Genomic DNA, 21,939 nt, shown 5'->3' with positions numbered 1-21,939 from the left:
CGTCTACGCCCGCAGCTCTGAATCCTCCTGAGAATACAATACGCATTGGAGACGCGACCGGCACTGCCGCTCCGCGTTTCTTTCCCACCCTCCGCTCTCTACGCGGCTCCATTCATAAAGTGAGGAAGCTGCTGAGTCACGCTTATCAGCGCTTTCCCTAGCCCCGCCCCCAGGGCTCTGAGCCCCGCCTCCTCCGGCCTGAAGGCCGCCGGTGTAATATATTTAAACGGCAGCGACGGCGCTGCAACTCGCGGCTGCTTTTGGAGAGGCGCTTTTGCGTCTGCCCGGCTCGGCACCTGTTGAAACGCCTTTCCCCTGCCGCCGGCTTGTCAAGGTAAGGGCGAGGGCGCCTTCGCTTAGCTCTCAGGCGTGAGAATAAATGGCTTTTTTTTAAAAAAAGAAAAGAGCGCTGGACCGGTTAAGAATTAACTTCTTTCGGGGGGGATCCGGGAATGGATGAACTTGGCACAAAGGAAGTATCTTTAAAGGTAAATAAAGTGTAAGTAGGAAGCCGCTATGCTTTAAGCTTGGGATAACGTGGCTATTGGGGCTAAAATGTCAACTTATATCGGACGTGGCGACTTGTAGTTTTTATACTCCACAGTGTGGCATTTCACTGTGTGAATTATTTTTGATGCACTTGTATAGTTGCTCTAGAAGCATCGCATAACTCCCCTCCTCTCTAAAAGTCGAGTTTCTTTTTTCCAAGCGCGTTCTGAGCTGATTAGTTAATTAGCCTAGTTTTCCATGTCGAGGCTCTTGAAAGAGCCCTTTGCCTTCTGAACCTTACAACAGCCCTGTAAGGTAGGACAGCACTGGCTCCCGTGTAGTAGGTAACTGAGGGACAAGGACTTGCTTGCTGCCTAGGGGGTTTGGGGCTGAGACGAGGTTCAAACTGGCAAGTCTCCCAGCCAGTAACTTTCTGTCTTGGCTCCGCTGTCACCTCAACCAGCAGGGAAAGTACCGCAGCACTTTCCCTGGTCTAGAATTGCACTTCTTTAGTCTGGTGGCGTTGGGAACTGCAAGCCAGTTTCACAGAGTGTAGCAAACCCTGGCAGGGTTTGGCCTGAGACAGGCTCCCAGAGAGTACAGTTATGTAATGTTATCGCTACAGCAGGAGGCCACATGGTTGGGGAATCTTTAGATCAGTAACACAGGCCTGGACGGTTCCAAGGAACTTGTCCCAGGGAACAAAACGGAACTCTTCAGTCCGTGCGGAGAGATGTTGACTCTCTGAACTGCAAATGCATTTACATGAAGGCGCCAACAGGCTGATTTTATCAGCTCCATCTGTGGGCATGCATAAATTGAAAAGCCAGGAAATCGGCTGGTACCTTGCATTTCACCCACTTCCTTAAAATATGGTAGTTGCTGGCTGGGTCCAAGTCCTGTGTAATGCTCCTGCATGCCCTGGCAATGAAGTCTTCTTTGTGAAACCTTCCTCTCTCTGAGATGACCGTCATTTTTCTCCAGCCCAAGGGCCAGCATTGTCACTAGCAATTCTGAACTTTATGGAAGTGGACCCCCCCTTTTTTTTTGTGCAGAGAGGAGAAAATCTGATTCCTCCAAAGAGCTTTGGATAATACATGGAACTTTTTGCCTCTACGCTATCACAACAGCCCTGTGAAGTAGGTCACAATATGAGAAAGCAATGGGTGAGCTCTCTGACTGAATAGGGGTTTGAACTCGAGCTTAGAGTGGCAATGAGTTCTCATTCAAAACAGACGGATTTAACGTTATATCTAACAATGAGCTCGCTCAACCTGTATATGTAATCTTTTAAAAATGAGTCAATAGTTTTTTTCGAGCCGTGGAGGAGCCAGAGGTGTCCTCTGGACCCAGCCCAGTGACAAAGGCTTCTTGGCTATATAATTAACTATGGGGGGAAATGCAATTTTGAAATGAAACATTATAAATATGGCACAATATTAATTGTTAGGGGCTTGATCCTGGCAGTGACTTCCTCGAATGCACTGGGATGCAGCCCTGGGTTCCTGAAAACGCTGTTCTATATATCATTGGCAGGACCTCCTAGGTTGTCTTGGACGCTTCTCACTCCATAACTTTATATAACCCCAACCCATTTTCTCAGTTCTCAAATAATTGTTGGTCAGGCAGAGACCATTTAGTGCAATGTTTGCTTTCTACAAATATAGTTCTAGTATCTAACAAAGTGTCCTGACCTGGATAGCCCAGGTGAGCTTCAGATCTCAGAAGCTAAGCAGGGTCAGCCTCGGTTAGTAATTGGATGGGAGACTTCCAGCAAGGACCAAGGTTGCAGAGGCAGGCAATGGCAAACCACTTTTGTTAGTCCCTTGCCATGAAAACCCCACCAGGGGTCACCGTAAGTCAGTTATGTCTTGAGGGTACTCTCTGCCACATCTGACAAAGTGAGCTTGCCTCTTTAAAGCCTTCTGCCCTGGAAACTCTTGTTGGTCTTCAAGGTGCTACTGGGCTCCAACCTTGCTGTTCTACAAATAAAAATACTTCCTCTTATGAAAACAAACGACACTGCTCAAAGCAGCTCTTGTTTCTGGGAAGTTGTGCCTCTAAACTGCCTCTAAACTGCCTCTTCCTTGCCTCTAAACTGGTGAAGACGTTTGACAGCGAGAAAAAGTTTTGTATTGTTACTGTTTGCGTTGTTAAAACCATGCAATCGTTAAATATCAATTAGATCCTCCTAGATAATCTTAGGATCTTGTTCTCAATGAACAAGCGTTAGTGGCTAGGCTGGCCAATAGGATTTTAGGAAATGTATTTTTAGGAAATGGATTTCCAGTGAGTGCATTCTTAAATGCTGTCCCCCTCACCAGTTGCCTTGACTGAAGCACTCCATTCTAGAGTGCAAGTATACCTATGACCAACCAGTGTAGTCCACCCTACCTGAGTCATTGGTTTAGGCATGCCTCTTCTGAGAATAGCTGCATTTCAGAATCAAGACAGACTTATGTGTACATGTATAGAGAGTTCTTGTCCAGAGACTCAGCTCTGGTGCTGTAAAGCCCTGGTTCTTATTGTGTTCTGGTATTAAACTTCAGCATGCTCTATCAGAACATCCCTAGGCCATAAATGTGCAACTTTTCTCATCATGATCACTGTACTGGAAATAATTGCAATTAGAGATGGGCACAAACTGAAATACGAACCAAAATTAAGCATGAACCAAGCCAGTTCGTGAACCGCGGTTTGTCAGATCCCATTTCTGACAAACCGCCACAAACTTTTAAGCTGGTTCGTTTGGTTCGTTTTTTGGTTTGTGACTGAAGACAGCCTGGTGCCAATCAATCAGTTTTCTAAGCAACAGGGGATGGACTTCCTGCAGACCTTCTGCTGGCCCGGAAGTGACATTTATCTGACCTGGATGTGATGTTTTCATGAAGCAAACGAACTGGTTCACGGACCAGGGGCAGGTTCGTGAAAGTTCGTGGTTCATGGTTCAGGAAATTTGACGAACCACAAATCACATGGTTCATTTTTTTCCAGTTCGTGCCCATCTTTAATTGCAATCCCTCATTGTCTTTCCCTTTGTTCCTTGATAGGTCCTCCTCGCTATTCTTTAACTTCCCCCTTTAACCTCTCTTGTATTGGAAAATATAATTGCCAGGAAATCTAAGAACCTGATATGTGACCTTGTAATGAGCTAGTATCTGAAGAAGTGACTCACGAAAGCTCCTACCCTACCAGAAATTTTGTTAGTCTTATAGGTACTACTGGACTCTTGCTCTTTTCTACTGTTACAGACTAACATGGCTACCCATCTTGATCAGCATGCATTACAGGCATAAAGTAACACCGTTATGATTGTAATATGATTGCAAAATTTCCTTTTAGTACGATATCTCACTGATATGCAAATGCACTCTGTACCACACAGAGCTGTGTGCATATACATCAAGATTTCTTATTTGCAGTGTCTTATCAATAGCCATATGTGTGTTGGTAAAGAGGGAGGAGGTGTGTATCTAGTACACTTATTCCTGCTCTTCTTCTAAAGACAGTATAAACGATTAACTGCTCCCATACTGGTGCAGGATCACCCAGTGAACTTCACAGCCAAGTGGGGGTTTGAATGTGAGTCTCTCAGGTCCTAGTCAAACCCTCAGCCCATCTATTGTGGTATAACACAACAGCAACAATAATAACAACAACAACATTTGATTTATATACCGTGCTCAAGACAACTTAACGCCCACTCAGAGCGGTTTACAAAGTATGCTATTATTATCCTTACAACAATCACCCTGTGAGGTGGGTGGGGCTGAGAGAACTCTGGCTTCAAGCAGAGGAGTGGGGAATCAAACCTGCTTGTCCAGATTAAAGTCCTGCCGCTCTTATGCACTACACCAAACTTGCTCTCGGTTAGCTGTAGCCAACTACTCAGGCAAAGCACTTTGTACAAAATTCAGAAACCAACTAGGAACAGAGGTGACCCACTCATATATTTATTTTGTTCTGGAAGTCAAGCCTGGGAGATTTGAAACTCCAATATCCAGGGACTAGTTGAGTGAAGAGAACTTCTGGAGTGTCTGTAATATATCCCTAGGTGGCTGTGGCTTCTGATTTTAGCACAAAAGTAGATGACAGTAATAGAATGACATTGTGCAAGCTGGTGACATCAAGACAGCTTGCCAAGAGGATGGGGGAAACTTGTGGGGAGCTTGCCAAAGATCTTGTCATTTGGTGGATCTGCAGCAGTCTTGCCAGTCATGCATTGATTAGTAAGAAACTCATGTGGGAAGGGTTATGCTAACCATTTCTGTCCCTGTCCCCTGGCTTTGAAGCTCTAAAGTTTTCCTTTCAATAACTCTGAAAAGCAGAAGTACTTTAAGTCAGGGCTTTTTTTCTGGGAAAAGAGGTGGTGGAACTCAGGACTGCACAATGATGTCACTTGGGGTCAGCTGGAACAAGGGTGGAGTTTTTAAAAGTTTAAACCGCCCTTGGCGAAAATGGTCACATGGCTGCATGGAGGGCAATCTAAACTCCCCTCTGTCTGGAGATCAGGGGCGGGGCCACCAGCCATGTGACCATTTTCTAGAGGTGCCGGAACTCCGTTCCACTGTGTTCCTGCTGGAAAAAAGCCCTGCTTTAAGTCGCCTAAGATAAGATAAGGTTGGGGCCATGGCTCAGTGGGATAGCATCTGCTTAGCCTGCAGAATGTGCTAGGTTCAGTCCTTAGCATCTCCTGTTAAAAAGGATCAGGTAGTGGGTGATATGAAAGATCTGAGACTCTGCAATGCCGCTGACACAGTAGAAGTCACCTTTATGTTGCCGTTAGGTTTAGTACCCTGGTGCATTCACACTTGAAGGCTTTATGCTGAGTGTGTGGCCTGCTTCCCGTTTGCTGGAATAGTTGCAATAGAGGTGCCGCGAAAGTTCCGTTGCTTGCATCCTTTCCATTCATGCAATTGCAAGTCATCTTCTGATGACTCATCATGAATATGCAAAACGTGAACTTGAACTTAGCTATACAATGAGCACACACAACATCCTGCAGCTGAACTGGGTCTTCTGCCAAGTTAAGAAACAGGCAGGACAATAACCAAGGATCAAGTACCTTGCTAATAACAACAGCAAAGTGCTTTAGATGCATCTTCTTAGTACCTTCACAGCAACACTGTAGGATCGGTCAGCATTCATTGCGTTGTTCATTGTATATATTAATACTGTTTGGGTTGCATTTTTAAAAAGTGTCATCCGCTTTGCAAGAAGGGTGAAGTAAATAAAAACAAATTGTCCCCTAGGCAGATCATGAGAGGAAGGGTTCCATCAGTGCTTAGTTCGCGGGGCCCTTTCTTACACACCCAGGGGAATGTCAATCGCCACTTTGGGATCAGGAAGCGATTTTGTCCAGGCCAGTTTGGCCAGGGAGCCTGGAGGCTTTTTGCCATCTTCTGGGAATGGTCACTGGGGTGTGGGGGAAGGTAGTTTTGAATTTCCTGCATTGTGCAGGGGATTGACTAGATGACCCTGGAGGTACCTTATGATTCTATGATTCTGTTGCTGGGAAAGAGACTGCCTTGCCAGCGAGTTTATAAGTCATGCAGGGATTGTGGGGGCAGGGGGAGGATCTCTGATTTGTAGCTTGGTGATTTCTGTTGTAGACTTTGATGGACCTCTTCTGGGTGACTTGAGTTAAATTGGTAAGGCCTCCAATTGTCTTTTAAGCACTGAGAATCTGGGTTACCTTCACCGGTCAGCAACTGCTCCTGGCTGTTGAACAATCATTTACCAACACCTCATAGAATCAGTTTGGTGTAGGGTTGCCAGTCTCCAGGTAGTGGCTGGAGATCTCCTGGGATTACAACTGGTCTCCAGGCCACAGAGATCGGTTCACCTGGAGAAAATGGCTACTTTGTGGGGTGTACTCTATGGAATTATGCCTTGCCAAGGTCCTTTCCCTCCCCAAACCCCACTTTCTCCAGGTTTCTTCAGGTTTCACCTCCCAGATCTCCAGGAATTTCCCAACTTGGAGCTGGCAACCCTAGTTTGGTGGCAGGGGCAGAGAGGACTTCTGCCTTGTTTTTACCTGGCTTTTGCCTAACAGTTTACCATTCAAACAGGTTTGTTTTTTAAAAAATTGCATTATCTTCCATGCTGTGAAGCTTCCATTCGGTGGCTTGAATTCTGTATAAGAAGGTGTGTGCCTCTACCCTCTCTTCTTGCAGCTGCTATGTGCCAAAATTTTGTTTTATTTGCTTCATTTATTGTCTGTCCTTTGAGACTCAAAGCAGACAACATAATTAAAAATGACGTGCTAGGGGGAAAGGACAGCCAACACAAACCGTGCACAAGCAGTGCCACAAAAACAGCATTTCAAAATTAGTGAATGTGTTAGAAATTTGTATAATACATACAATGAAGCAGCAGGTATAAATTTTCGAGAGTCAGAGCTCCCTTCTTCAGACATGAGACCAAGGGGCCACCGGATGAAAATCCTGCTGTCCAATGCAGTCCAACACTGCTACCCCCCTAACAATGAAACAGGACTACAAAGCGAAACAACAGATATAATAGAATGAGCTGTGCCGTGAAAACTGCCTAACCTTTCAGACACTCTGCAGCCCTGCAGTCTTTATTAAAGCGTCTTCCTGAACAACTTATACGTTTTACAAAATGATAGATGTATGGGAGCTGAAAGGAGGAAAAAAAAACCTTTTTTGTAAATTTTGTTGTTGACTGTTCAAATAGTTGCTGAAGATTTCTCAGATACCTGGATCTGACAACCTTTAGCTAACATTGACAATTCATGGTGGGCATGCAATAGCATTTAATCTTTTCCAGTTTATGAAATAGGCCTGCCCGCAAGCTCAGAGTGTATGCATCTTCATGTCTGGGTTAAAATGTTATATTCAAAATCCAAATTTAAAATTGGAGTGGCGTGCATTCTTCCCGTTTTACTGTAAACATTCTTGTTTTACAATGTATGCACGTGTCTCCTGTCGTATATTTGGAGCTGCTGAGGACAACACTCAGGAGATAACCACATGTTTGTTCTTATCATTGCAGGTGGACTTGGGGACTTCTGAAAGGCTGCTGACAAAAAGAAAGGCGGGATGTTGCACACACATCTGGATCAGAGCAGCGCCAAGCCTCTTCCTGTGGTGATCATAGGTAAACATGTTCTGGGATAATCTACAGACATCCATGGTTATCGCTCCAAACCACCCTGTTCTTGATGGACACAGGCTGCTGTGTACCAGATATGATAACGGAAGGAAGAAGTGTCTTCCTTTTAGTGCCTTTTCAGTGTGAACACAGTTTTGCTGACTGAAAGCAAATGGAACCTGCAGTGCTTAGACATTGCAGGAATTGTCTTTCTTACAGTGCCAGGACACTCTTATTGAAGGGGATATAGTTGATAGGGAAGTGGAGTTATGTAAGAGAGCTGTTTTCTTCTTTTTGGAGAGCGGGGGAATGCTGGACAGCGGACTAGATATAAATATTGTCATTCAGGGGTCATTTCGTAGAAAAAGAGCTGGAGGAACTCATTAGCATAACTCATTAGCATAACTCATTAGCATATGCCACGTCCCTTGCCATCACCAGAAGTGTGTCATTAACATAACTGATTTGCGTATGCCACACCCCATGACATCACATGTCCTGGCTGTTTTGGACCTAATCCTGGCCATTCAGGGCCAAAATTGGGCCCAAATGGCAGAAAGGGGCTGAAAATGGCTGAAAAGGGGCCCAAAATGGTCAGGATCGGGCTGCTGCTGAGTGGGAGAGTGATCCACCACCCCTCAGAAGCCCGTGGGCAGGGCCACCTGACATGTGACTTCTTTGGGGAACTGCCAGAACTGCGTTCCTGCACGTTCCCCCTTGAAATGAGCCCTGTTGTCATTTGACTGCTTGTGATGTGATCTTGAATATTGTTTTTATTAAATGGTGGAATTCAGTGCCTGTGCATGCAGTGATGGCCCCAGCACAAATGGCTTTAAAAGTAGATTAGACAAATTCATGGTGGAGATGGCTACAAACCATGGTATCTCCACAGGCAGTAAATCTCTGAACAACATGCTAGGACGCAACGTTGGGGAGGGCCTAGTTTGTTGGCCCTTTGGGGGAAATGGTTAACCACTGTGTGAAACATATTGCTAGACTAGATGAACCATTGGCATGTGAAGGCTGCTGTTCTCTTGGACTTGGACCGTACTTGGCCTTTGACCCTACAGGAGTCGGGTCATACTTATATGAAACCTTCCTCTAGGAGTAGGTACCCCTTTGCCCTGCAGATCTCTACAGAAGCTTGTTCTACCCTCTGTACTCCCAAGTAAGTCCTGGTTTACTTCCTAAATTATTAGCAGACCCAAGACTAGAAAATTTACTTATTTTAGCTAAATTTTTAGTTCAGGCTGTGAGAATTCAGGCAACTCACCAGAAGTCAGCTTTTCTGTAGCTTTGTGTTTTGACCTTCTCTGGCCTGAACTCTTCCTTTCTTCCTCATATTCCCAGTTACATTTGATAAATATTACTTAAGACCTATAGGTCAGATCAGGGCTTTTTTTCAGCCAGAACGCAGTGGAATGGCTTTCTGGCACCTCTAGAAAATGGTCATGTGGCTGGTGACCATTAAATTTTAAGATCCCCCCCTTGCTCCAGCTAACTGGTGCCAGTCAGCTGGAGCAAGGGGGGGAGTTTAGATTGCTCTCCCCGCCACTTGTGAGCAGCGTGGAGGGTGATTTTAACTTTAAAATCCCACCCCTTGCTCCAGCTGACTGGTGCCAGTCAGCTGGAGCAAAGGGGAAGTTTAAATTGCCAGCGTGGAGGGCAATTTAAACTCTCTCCCCCTTGCAAGAGTGCTTCCAGGAGTGGCTGCGCCCTGCGCCGATGATGTCACTTCCCAGAAGTGATGTCATTGTGCAATCCCAGGAGCACGCACACACGTGTATGATACCCAGTGAGTTCCACCACCTCTTTTCCTAGAAAAAAAGCCCTGGGTCAGAGGAGTAGAGAAAGAAAGCAAGCCCCAATGCCTAACTCCTGTACAGTAACTGCAGGTTTCTTAGGAGGGGAACATATTCATTGATTCCGCACACGTTGGATAATGCATTTCCAATCCTCTTTAGAGATCATTTGGAACTGAATTTTTCGTGTGTGAAACAAAAAATCCACTTCAAAATGATTGCTAAAGTGCATTGAAAGTGCATTATCCAATGTGTGCGGAATCAGCCGTGGAGAATTCAAGAAGATGCCCCAAATCCCTCAAGGCTATCATAACAGGATCAATAAGCTGATGTGGGTACATCTGCTTGTGTAAAAGAGCCAATGCACATTCAGTTTAGAAATGAAACCAGGGACCAACACCTGGATTAACATAGAGTTTTGATCACTTATTCAGCTGCGCATGGATTGAATGTAACACGAGAATAATCAGTGCACATATAAAGACATATCAAGTGCGTACTGGACACAGATTGTGTTCACTGTAACTTGTGACCAGACTTCGGACTGTATGCATGTTCAATTTGATGTGTGTTCAGGGCTTCTACCCTCTCTCCTCCATGGGAGGTAAACTTCAAAGGCAGCATTAAGGAAAAGGGGGGGGGGGAATCTGTCCTGCCAAGCCCTGTACAGGCTCTAATTTACAACCTTGGCAGAAACTTGTTTTGTGGCAAGCAGATGTTGCAACCGGCTGCATGTCAGCTGTACCGCAGGCACTCCTCCCCATTCTCGGCAGTCCTGGAGGCCTTTCCCCATTTTACTGTTGGGCTGTACCCTTGGCATCAAAAACCGCTGCAGGCTGAGAGTTCTTGGCTTGTATGCCAAGTGCCTATGAGCTTCCAATTGGTGCCAGGGGGGCCCTATGCAGTGTTCCTAGTTGGTCGTTGCTTGGATCCAATGCATACAGACTTAAATATAGCCCAGAAAGTACCTTTACTCCCTGCTGGGTTTTACAGCAGGGCAATTGTGCCAAATGGTATGAGGCTATGGACACACTGGGTAGGTGGCTGTGCCAGCCTGACCCGCTTCCCTGCTTTACGCAGCTGTTAGCTTTGACACATTCTGATGAGCAATAAAAGACAGAGCTGCAGAAAGTGACAGCTGGCCTGGATTGGGCAGGGAGGCTGTAAAATACTAACCTAGCCAAGAATGGGGTTTGGGGACTGGTCTTCGCTTCTTGGGCCAGCCTTTGGCTTGTTGGTGTCAAAAGCGGAAAATGCAAATGCAACAGTTTTGTGGGCTGTCAGGACAGACGGCTATCCTTGGCTGCACCCACACAGAGTTTCTCTACACGAGACGCTGGGCGTGTGTTTGTCAAGTGTAGGGAGACACAATGTTAGTCGGGAAGCCTAGTTTAAAAAGACAGAGCTGGTGAAGGTCGCTCCTCAGAGAGTTTGTTAACTTCATCTTCGCTTCTCCCAAGGCTCTGTCAATTTCACCTCTGTGTGGATCACCAGAGGGCAGCGAGGAAAGGAAATGGGCTGGAGCTGCCTTCCAGAACTGGCCTTGGACCTGGAGAGGTTATAATGGGCTGAAGTTTCCCTTCTGGCATTTCATAGCCCCTTCATACAGCTCCAGTGTATAGCAAAGTCTTTGCCATGCCACTGGCTCTGTCTTTTTAAACTACCTTCCCGGCTAACATTGCATCTCCTGACACGTGTTCTTCACCTGTCAGATGTCTCGTGTAGAGAGACTCACAGTGTGGCAGTGATGATCTGCCGTGTTGCCTTTGGCTGCTGTTGTGAATGCAGAGAAAGCTACAGCAGCAGCAGAGCGGCCGACTGAGCAGTGAAGTGGGGACAGAGGAAGAGAAAGGCTTGCTAAGGCTGTCTAGTATCTTGGTGGCCCAGGCATGATCTCAGTGGGGTCCACATAAGAGCCCTGCTGGATCAATCCAGAGCTCTATCTAGTCCAGCATCCGGGCGCACACAGTGGCCAGCCAGTTGGCCTTGCCCTGAAGTTGCCTCCTGGTGCTGGTATTCAGAGGTTTACTGACACTGAATACGGAGGTTCCCTTTGGCTAGTAGACCCCAATAGACCTCTCCTCTGTGAATCTGACTAATCCCCTTTTAAAGCTCTCTGTGCCTGTGGCCATTGCTACATCCTGTGGCAGTGAGTTCCACATATTAATCACTTGTTGTATAAAGCAGTATTTCCTGATGAAAGAGACAGACTCTTAGCTGCTGCCCCAGCTCTGTGCCATAGTTCACTCTTTCCACACAATGGAAGCTTGCTGCTTCCTGTTCTTGGCTTTGCCTGTTTAAATATCTGATTTGACTAGGAGAAGGAGGGGTGGCGGCAGAGTGGCTGAGCAGCGGCTTAGCATGCAACAGAGAGCCAAGCTACAAGTGAGGAATGACACTTGAATGGCAAGTGAACAGACTCAGGGCCAAGCTACAAGTGACGAATGACACTTGAATGGCAAGTGGATTGAGTGGAGGGCAAGTGAACAGGGAGAAATACACTTGCCATTCAAGTGTCATTCGTCACTTGTAGCTTGGCCCTCAGGGCCAAGCTACAAGTGACAAATGACAAGTGACAAATGAACGGCAAGTGGATTGAGTGGAGCGCAAGTGAACAGGGAGAAATACACTTGCTGTTCAAGTGTCATTCGTCACTTGTAGCTTCACCCTCAAGGGTATTCCTCCCTGTTCACTTGCGCACCACTTGCGCTCCACTTGATCAAGTGGAGCACAAGTGAATGGCAAGCGAACAGAGAGGAATACACGTGAGTCTGCTCACTTGCCGTTCAAGTGTCATTCCTCACTTGTAGCTTGGCCCAAAGCCTTTTTTAAAAAAAAAAAACAGAGTCCCCAGTTCAGTCCTGGCCTCCTTCATCTAAAAGGATCAGGTGGGAGGTGATGTGAAAGACCTCAAGTTGGAGAGCTGCTGCTAACCAGAATAGACAGCACTGTCCTCAATAGACCAAAGGTGTGACGCGGCCAATCTAAGGTAGCTTCATGTGACGATCACAGCAAAAGGGAATTTGTGCCCCTGTCTCCCGATAAAGACTTTTGCTTAGCTGATGCTTCTCATCTTACTCTGTGTGTGTGTGTGTGTGTGTGTGTGTGTGTGTGGTCCCCTCAAGTCATAGCTGACTTATGGCGGCCCCTGGTGAAGTTTTCATGGCAAGAGACTATCAGAGGTGCTTTGCCATTGCCTGGCTGTGCAACTCTGGTCTTCGTTGGAGGTCTCCCATCCAATTACTAACCAAGGCTGACCCTGCTTAGTTTCTGAGATCTGATGAGATCAGGCTCACATGGGCTATCCAGGTCAGGGTTCCTATCTTAATAACCCATCCCAATTTCTCTCTTCAGGAAATGGCCCCTCGGGGATCTGTTTATCATACCTCCTCTCCGGCTATGTCCCTTATGTCAGAAGAGGTGCTGTCCATCCCAACCCCATTTTACAAAGGAAACTGGAAGAAACACCTGAAATTTCCATCCTGGATCAGGTTGGTATGACCATAGGGAACAGCAGGGCATTCCTCTGTGTGTGCGCGCACGCGTACGCGCTTCTGTAGCTCTAAAGCAAAGGATCTTTAGTGACCAAAGAATCCTGTGGCTAGAATGTAGTCCACCTCACCATTCTGTTCTAGGTTCAGGGGCAGACTGTGTTGGGTGCTCTTGCCCTTAGGTAGGCTGCAGCTACAGTTCTGCCTTGCCCATTGATTCCCTCCCTCCCCAAAGGTCTTAAAGGTACAGAACTTTGTCCACAAACTTCAACTCTCAACATTTCTGGGATTGCCATTGCTATCTTTCCTGTAGGTTCTAGGAGGCTGGGCCCAGAGTCAATTACCTACTAACAGAAGGGAAGGTGTTATTTCCGCCAATTCCTCCTTCCTGCTGCAGACCTCCAATTATGGCTTCCCTAAAGGCCTCTTGCCCTTAAGGTTGCCAGCTATGGGTAGGAAAATTCTTGGAGATTTTGGGGTGCAGTCTAGGGAGGGGGGCATTTGGGGAGGGAAGGGACCTCAGTTCGGTATAATGCCATAAAGTTCACCTTCCAAGAAGCCGTTTTTTCCAGGAGAACTGATTAGTTATAATTAGAGGTGTGCACCCTGAAAATATTTGGGTTTCCTGCTTTGGGTTTACCTGAAGCAGGAAAAACATTCGGAAATACCCCAAACCCAAAGCAGCAAGCCGCTTCGGATTCGGGCATTTGAATCGCTTTGGAATGCTCCGTAAAGATTCGGCACATTCCAAAGCGATTCAGGGGGATGGGCTTTCAACCAGCACCCCCACACTCCCCTACTTAGCCCCTCCATCCCCTCCAACCCACTTACCTGGCCGGGCAGGGAAGGCCAGAGCTGCCTCCTCCTGTGCTGCCGCCTCCTCCTCCAGGGCTGCAGGGAGGGCTGGAGTCACCACTACCGCTGCTGTGCTGCCTCCTCATGGCCTGCAGCAGCCCACAGGACCACTGGAAAGGCCGGATCCAGTGGCGTGTGGCACCGCAGGGTGGCAGGGAAGGCCTTTTTGGCCTCCTCCGCCATCACGCGGGCCCGCAAGGTGATCAATAGACTAGGTGATCAATAGACTCCAGTGGGTGTGAGAGAGATGGGAAAGTTCTGTTCTGCTGACCGAAGAGCCTTTTGTTAGCAGAAAGCTTCATCTGTAGCCAGCCCGGGGTTTCTAGATATTAGGCTGTAACTAGACAGAAGTGATGAAAATATACTTATCCATGTCCCTTAGTAATATAGATCTCAGTGCTGCCCCCTGTGCATTCAAGATGGCTTTCAAGGCTGTGTCTGGGTGAGATCAGGTCACTCTTTGGGGCAGTTCCCATTTCTTTGGAGAGATCAAATTCCAAGGCCTTACAGTACCTCAGCCATAGGGGCTGTTGACATGTTCTATGGTTGTCTGTTTAAGGCGGCAGGGTGGACGAGGGTCTGCATTGTATGAAAGTTCCTCTCTTGATCACTGAGCTCTGAATGTCAGCCACTACGAGGGGAGACCCAGTGGAAGCAGTTTATGGGTCTAGCAGTGGTTTTTGCTTCACCCCGTTTTTAAATACCCCATAGTTGTAAAGGCAGACTGGCAGCTGTAATTCAGTCTCAGAAGTGCAGCCCCTATGCTCTCTCACTGGAAATTAGGTGATGTAAGAGAGACCCATTTTTCCATGAAACTAAATTTGGTGGTGGTGGAAAGTGCACTCAAGTCATAGTTGATGTATAGCACCCCCTGGCAGTTTTCATAGCAAGAGACTAACAGAAGTGGTTTGCCATTGCCTGCCTCTGCAGCCCTGGTCTTCGTTGGAGGTCTCCCATTCAATTACTAACCAAGATGGACCCTGCTTAGCTTCTGAGATCTGATGAGATCAGGCTCACCTGGGCTATCCAGGGCAGGGTGAAACTGATGGACTCACCACACGAGACAAAATACACTCAAATTACACAGGTAATTCGAGTGTATTTTTTAATTTGAGTGTATTTGAGTGTAATTCGAGTGTATTCTGTCTCGTGTGGTTTGACCCTAAATTTATCACTCATGAAAGGAGATGGGTAGCCATTTCTCCAAATGCAGTTCAAGTTCACTACAATATTTCCAGCACTGGATTAGCTTTGCATTGTGCAAATGTACAGAGAAAGTATTTTTACATACACTCAGGGTCAAACCACACAAGACAAAATAAACTCGAATTACACTCGAATTACCCGTGTAATTCGAGTGTATTTTGTCTCATGTGGTGAGACCCTCACTCCCCATGATCAGCAATGTTTGGAAATAGTGTCACTGATCACGGGGGGTTGGGGGTTGGGGGGGCATGTGTGCAGATCCCTCCATACATAGGTGCTACTCACCAGCCGGAAAACATGCAGAGGCAGGAGTTAGGGCTAGCACACTTGTTCCCAGCTCCTCCTCCTCGTGCATTCAGTCACTGCATGGGGTACGAGGAGCCACGCAGAATAAAATGGAAAAGGTGCAGGAATTCAAATATTGCCCTGGTATAGTCCACATCAGAAGAAACCCCATGGCACAGAGTGGTAAGCTGCAGTATTGCAGCCCAAGCTCTGCTCATGACCTGAGTTCGATCCTGGCGGAAGCCGGGTTCAAGTAGCCGGCTCAAGGTTGACTCAGCCTTCCATCCTTCTGCGATTGATAAAACGAGTACCCAGTTTCCTGGGGGTAAAGTGTAGATGACTGGGGAAGGCAATGGCAAACCACCCTGTAACAAAAAGTCTGCCAAGAAAACGTCGTGATGCGACATCTCCCCATAGATCAGTAATGACTCGGTGCTTGCACAGGGGACTACCTTTACTTTTATTTATAGTCCAGATCAGTGCCAGTAGATTTAAAAAAATCACAATCCAAGGTTGGCTTTTAAAGACTTCTTGTTTTCCATCATCAGGATATAGAGTATCTGTCTGAAGGCTTGGAAGGGAGATCAACCAGCCCTCTAGCTCTTCTCTTCGATACCCTGCTACGCCCAGATACTGACTTTGGTGGGACGGCAGATTCCATTCTCTCGTGGTGGCACCAGCCCGACAGAGCTGTTCCTCATCTGGTTCTTGGCAAAAACCTTCCTGGAGGAGCTTGGCATGTAAGAGCAGCTTAATGCATTAATGTTTAGGAGTGGAGCCGTGGCTCAGTGGTAGAGCATCTGCCCTGAATGCCAAAAGTCTCAAGTTCAATCTCTGGTATCTCCAGTTAAGGTGGACAGGAAGTATGTGATGTGAAAGAGAGCTGGTGCTTGGTGGGTTTCAGGTAGGCAGTTGTGTTGATTTGCAGTAGAACAGCAAGATTTGAGTCCAGTAGCATTTTAGATTTTCAGGGAATAAGCTTTTGAGAGTCAAAGCTCCCTTCTTCAGGTCTCTCAAAAGCTTATACTGTGAATTTCTTGTTGGTCTTTAAGGTGCTACTGGATTCAAATCTTGCTGTGTGAGTTGGGGTATACAATACTGACCTTGACAGACCAATGATTAGAAAGCCGTGGCTTAGTTGGTTAAAGCGCCTGTCTAGTAAACCGGAGATCCTGGGTTCGAATCCCAGTGGTGCTTTCAGGTAAGTTGCATCTGTTTTACATCCACAAAATGGGCGTTATTTTTATGCCCACTTTCTCCACTGCTGCTCAAGCAGCAATTGCTTTGGGCAGGGAGCTGTTCCAGTTGGCAGCAGAGGGTAGCACCTGAAACAATGGGCTTAAATTACATGCACAAAGGTACCGGCTGTATATTAGGAAGAACTTTTTCATGGTCAGAGTAGTTCAAAAGTGGAATCAGCTGCCTAGGGAGGTAGTGAGCTCCCCTTCACTGGCAGTTTTCAAGAAGAGGCTGGATGGATATATGACAGAGATGCTTTAGGCTGATCCTGCACTGGGCAGGGGGTTGGACTAGATGGTCTGTATGGCCCCTTCCAACTCTATGATTCTATGAAGGTCATGTCTTTGTGTAGCATCTTCTCTGGGTTTGTTAAACCAATCTCAGTTAGCTTTCTCTATCCATATGGGTAAGAAAGGGGTGAGTTCTTACAGTCTTTTAAATGATTCCTGTCCAGATGGTTCTGGTTGTAAGACAATGCAATGACTTTCCAGAGGCCCTGAAACTATTGAACGTGGATGGGCTGTGTAGCAAATGTATTTCTGAAAGACTTACAGCTGTCCACCAAAGCAAGGTTAATGTATTCTGCCCTGTCAATTTGAAGTGTGTATGTGTACGCTGTTTGTTGATAGTGAGCAGATCTAGTTTCCATGGCTTTGCTTATTTATATCCGGCCAGTGAGAGACAACTTGCGCTGTCCCCTTCAGTCCTGTCAATGTTCAGATTTTATTTTTGGAAGGATAGGCAATGGCCAGGCATTTTCAGTGTCCTCATGAGATTAGCTTTAGCAGTGCTATCCAACTTCCTATTAGGAAGGATTCAGATTTCTCATCCTGACTGCTCCCCCCCCCCCAAGCTCCTTTTCAGTTTTGCTTTTCCCTTGTGAAAATTGGACATGCAATTCTTCCCCCCACCCTTCCATTTTCTTTCTCCTCCAATAAAATACTTCGTTTCAAATGTACACGTGACCAGTGTTTGTCAATAAATTGGCATCCTACTTAAGGGACAGCTATTGGCTCAGTCCAGACATGATATAAAACCATGGTTAGCTCGTGGATTCAACTCACGCTCAGTCACTCACATCCTGGTTTGCCTCTACAAATACTGGTTTTGCTTCCTTCTGTGTTTCCTGGGAGGGAATTGCCAGAGGGCAATCCAGGATTAATGCAGAATGGCTGCATTCAGGGCCAAGCTACACATGACGAATGACACTTGAATGGCAAGTGTATTTCTCCCTGTTCACTTGCCCTCCACTCAATCCACTTGCCCTTCAAGTGTCATTCGTCATGTGTAGCTTGGCCCTAAGACATCACACAGAACCATAGTTAAGACCCACTGTGATCTAGTTTTGATGGACCTGAGCAAACAATAGCTAGTGCTCAAATAATCCCACTAACCATGGTTGAAAAAATCATGGTTTTGCACAGTGCCTGACCTGAGCCACTGGATATATAAATACTGTATTGATCCTGAAAAGCAGACAGGAGCTTTTGACGAAAATATGAAATATAAAAGTGGTGTCTGATTGACCCATCTTTTCCCTTTTCAGTCTATTGAAGGGTCTATGTTCACTTTGAGCCAGGGAGACTGGATGGGCCTTCCTGACCTTCAGTTCAAAGACTGGATGAGTAGGAAGAAAAGGTAAGATTTCCTCCCATTTTTATGGAATGATCAGCTTCCGAAGTGAGAGATTTTCACTGAAACCATTATATAGCTCTGGTACAATGAAGTCATCCTTCTCTTTGAACATGGAAGAATATAGCCCATAGCCAGATCATTCTTTACTAGAGATGGGCACAAACCAAAATACGAACCGAAGTTTGTCACAAACCGGGCCAGTTCGTGGTTTGCAAACCGGCAGTTCATCAGAGCCCATTTCTGATGAACTGCCAGGAACTTTAGGCCGGTTCATTTTTCAGTTCGTCACTGCAGACAGCCTGGCACCGATCAATCAGTTTCCTAGGCAACGGGGGGGGGGGCTTTCTGCAGACCTGCTGCTGCCCTGGAAGTGATGTTTTCACAAATCAAATCAACTGGTTCACGAACCAGAGCAAGTTCGTGAAAGTTCGTGGTTTGTGAAACACGGAACTGCAAGGTTCGTCCCCCCCCCCAATTCATGCCCATCTCTATTCTTTACTTTAATTTCCGTATGGGAATTTTTTTTAAAGTGTATTTTGGGCCGCTGGTAAAACTCCAAGGAGGCCTTATGTAGCAACAGGAAGAAATCTTACAAAAGTTGGCTTAGGATGGAGAAGGAAGGTGGTGTGACTTTCTTCTGCTTGATGTTCCACATTTCCTGATCAGAATCTTCTTTGGAAATGGTAATGCTTCCAAAACCTTCTAGATGAAACAGATTGTTAGGAAAAGGATGTTCCTCCTCCGTTCAGGATCATAGCAGCAGATAAGCTGGCATGATCACACAAGCTGCTGGTTTAGTTTTACAAGCCTAAACACACCTTCATTCTGCTTGTAAATGCAATTACAGTAATCTTGTGGGTGGTTCTCAAGAAAACTCCAATAGCTGGAAGTTCTGTGCAAGGCTGGGCTTTTTCTTTTTTTTGCCCTTATGAATTCTACTAATGCTGGTTGCAACCTGCTGCTAGAGATACAGAGTAGGTTGAATCCTACCAATTTTTCCACTGGCAAAAAAGGGAGGGAGGGGTAGTTTTTACCAGTGTACAAGGGACTGTGGTATCTGTGGGACCTGCATGAATGAAAGTCATGTGGGATGAGGGCTACAGTGGCAAAGCAGCAGGGTGAGTTTGAGCAGAAAAGCTGGTTGGATCCAAGCCAATGATGACTCTATTTCCCTTGCTCCAGTTTCCATAGCAGAGATGTCCTTTGAATTATCCTGACTGTACTGATACTCACATTCTCATTTCAGAGGCTTCAGAAATAACAGATCAACAGCTGGAGACATCGTTCAGTACTACCAATACTACGTGGCCAAAAAGGGCTTAAAAAAGAACTTTCTCTGTGGCACTTTTGTGGCGTCTGTGAAAAATCTTGGTGTGGATGCTGTCTACGGCAATCCAGGTTCAAGAGACAGGGGCTGTAGATGGGATCTTCCTGAGAAACCAATGGATGACAGTAAAGATATCAGAACTCTCTTCCAAGTGGACGGATTTGTCACCACCATCAATGGCACGCAGCCTTTCTCGGTGTATGCTGAAAATGTAGTTTTAGCCACCGGCACATATGACAGTCCCTCCTGGCTTGGAGTGCAAGGGGAAGACCTTTCTTTTGTCCATCACAAGCTTTCTGCCCTGGAGGATGCTGTGAGGAACAAGGAAATTGGCATGATGTCTGATCCGATTCTGATTGTGGGTGCTGGGCTAACAGCGGCAGATGCCGTCCTCTTTGCTCACCACTATAACATCCCGGTGATCCACGCCTTCCGGCGGAGGGTCAACGATCCAGCCCTGATCTTCAACCAGCTCCCAAAAACTATGTATCCCGAGTACCATAAAGTCCACCAAATGATGAAAGAACAAGTTTCTTCTTGCCCAGGACTGTATGAGAGTTATGTCAGCCTTCCTGAGCACCACATAGTGTCCTTCACGGAGGATAGGAAGTGCATCTTCCGCGATAAGAGTGGCCACCAGAAAGTGTACAATATTTCTATGGCTTTTGTTCTCATTGGCTCCAATCCTAACCTATCGTATTTGCCAAATAACGGGGCAGACTTGGCGGTAGACTGTGAACAGCCAGTCAGTTCCAAGAGAAACCCAATTGATGTAGATCCTTTCACTTATGAATCAGTTCACGAGAAGGGGCTGTATGCCATGGGACCACTAGCTGGGGATAATTTTGTGCGTTTTGTACAAGGCGGTGCTCTGGCTGTTGCCAGCTCCTTGCTGAAGAAGGCCAACAAGAACCCTCCATAACACTGGGTGAGATGCCCCTGTTCTCAAAGGCTGATGCGATCTCTGGAAAAGCAAGAGCATTGAATAGGTAGAAGCCATTTCAGCTAGGAAGCTGAGTCGCCACCATAGCCGACTCCAGGGTTGCTCTGAAGTGCTGAGTCACCTATTCAAGACGGTTAAGTCAACAAGCTTGTGCGGGTTCTGCTGAATTTTTCTTCCTGTATGTAAAATTTGAAGGTGGCCCTATGCAGACTATAGCACAGAGGATAGGAGACGGTCTTCCACTCTGCTTGGAAGGGGTGCAAGGTAGTTATTCTCCACTAACTGGCAGGTTTCTTAAGAGAGCGAACGGCACATTTTGAACCCTCGGAGTTAAATTAGCAACAGACATTTCCCTCTCAATGTGCAGATCCCAATCCAATATCCCACCCCCATTGTATTCTGAATTACTCTAAAATCAAAGCATCACCCAAGGAGTAGAAGTGCAGGACCAAAGTCAGTGCAAGGGTTGCATCTGCTTTCCTTCCCAGAGTTAGGGGGAACAGAGGGAAGAAGCAGGGTAGGAACTGGTGAGCCCACCTGTGGCCCGGTTGAAGGTACTTGCGCATGAGACATGGAGGATAGGGGCTGCATCAAAGCCAAAGGTTCTAGTGGCCACCAATATGTTTTTGCCATCCTTAAGATTCATTCGTTGGGCTGTTCGGAGGCTTAGAACTAAAGATGATACAGTCCCGCGGACAGCCCATTGAGCCATTGATTTCCCCCTTGGCAAATGTGCAATTTAAGTAACCTCTAAATGAGGCTGCATTAGCTTGAAAGCTCAGGAATTTTTTTCAATGCTGCTGATTTTACAGCTGTATAATAAATTCTCTCTCCATCCAACTGAATTTGTTACTGTGTTTTTTTTCCCCTCTGGGCTTTTACATCTTTTCTGAATAGCTTTTGTACACTAATTTTTTTTAATTAAAAGAATCACTGTGTTCTGTGGATTTGTGTTTCTTTGATCCCAATGTATTCTGTTTGAAGGGCCCGATATCCAGATTATTCATTAGCAAGGTCACTGTTACTGAGCACTGCATGTCCCAGTTGGGACAATGTTTTCAACCTGAGACGTTATTTGTAGCTTCTGTCCCAGTGCATTCGAGCGACTCAAAGATGCAGGGCCGTTTCCACACGGCTTACCTTATTCTGCAAAATAGCGAAATCTCGCGCGAAATCTCACGAAAAAACGCTGTTATCGCGTCTTCTCGCACGATAACAGTGTCTTCTCCAGCCAACAGAGACCAGTTCCCCTGGAGAAAATGGCTGCTGTGGAAGGGGCTGATGCCCCTCCCCTCCCCAAACCCCACCACCAAAATCTGCAGGAAATTTCCAACCCGAAGCTGGCAACCCTAATAGCATACCCATTCACAAAGTGCAATATGCATGGTGAGTTTCTGGTTCTCTGCCAAGAGAGGCACGATGAGTGTTGGCAGAACAATAGGCAGGCAACAGCTGTTGACAGTTATTCTTGTACCAGCTGCACTGGCAGTCCTCACACCTGATCGCTTATCTCCAGCCAATTTTTGAAATTGGAAGTTGGCAGCTCAAGAG

The 21,939-nt window shown here is 46.4% G+C and overlaps 1 protein-coding gene across 2 annotated transcripts; it reads left to right on the top strand.

The window, feature by feature from the left end:
• The first annotated feature begins 246 nt into the window (after positions 1-246).
• Positions 247-21,333, top strand: OSGIN1 (oxidative stress induced growth inhibitor 1). Of its 2 annotated transcripts, none has more exons than XM_055000329.1 (6): positions 247-334; positions 7,507-7,611; positions 12,762-12,898; positions 15,793-15,984; positions 18,030-18,121; positions 19,365-21,333. In XM_055000329.1, the coding sequence occupies exons 2-6, from the start codon at positions 7,554-7,556 to the stop codon at positions 20,365-20,367; spliced, it is 1,482 nt and encodes a 493-aa protein (XP_054856304.1). In that variant the 5' UTR covers positions 247-334; positions 7,507-7,553; the 3' UTR covers positions 20,368-21,333. The 2 variants fall into 2 exon arrangements, with proteins under 2 accessions (XP_054856304.1, XP_054856305.1); XM_055000330.1 differs by lacking the exon at positions 247-334 and adding an exon at positions 407-488.
• Positions 21,334-21,939: the final 606 nt, after the last annotated feature.

This window comes from Eublepharis macularius, chromosome 16, assembly GCF_028583425.1.
Source record: "Eublepharis macularius isolate TG4126 chromosome 16, MPM_Emac_v1.0, whole genome shotgun sequence".
NCBI classification, from domain to species: Eukaryota; Metazoa; Chordata; class Lepidosauria; order Squamata; family Eublepharidae; genus Eublepharis; species Eublepharis macularius.
Note: the sequence above shows the minus strand (reverse complement) of the source record. Positions and strands in the feature narration are given on the sequence as shown.

Bases quoted from the DNA above. Each gene is read 5' to 3' on its own strand.
- OSGIN1 (XM_055000329.1), top strand. From the start codon at position 7,554: ATGTTGCACACACATCTGGATCAGAGCAGCGCCAAGCCTCTTCCTGTG. The intron at 12,899-15,792 runs GTTGGTATGACC...TTCCATCATCAG, and splicing joins AAATTTCCATCCTGGATCAG to GATATAGAGTATCTGTCTGA. The intron at 18,122-19,364 runs GTAAGATTTCCT...TTCTCATTTCAG, and splicing joins TGGATGAGTAGGAAGAAAAG to AGGCTTCAGAAATAACAGAT.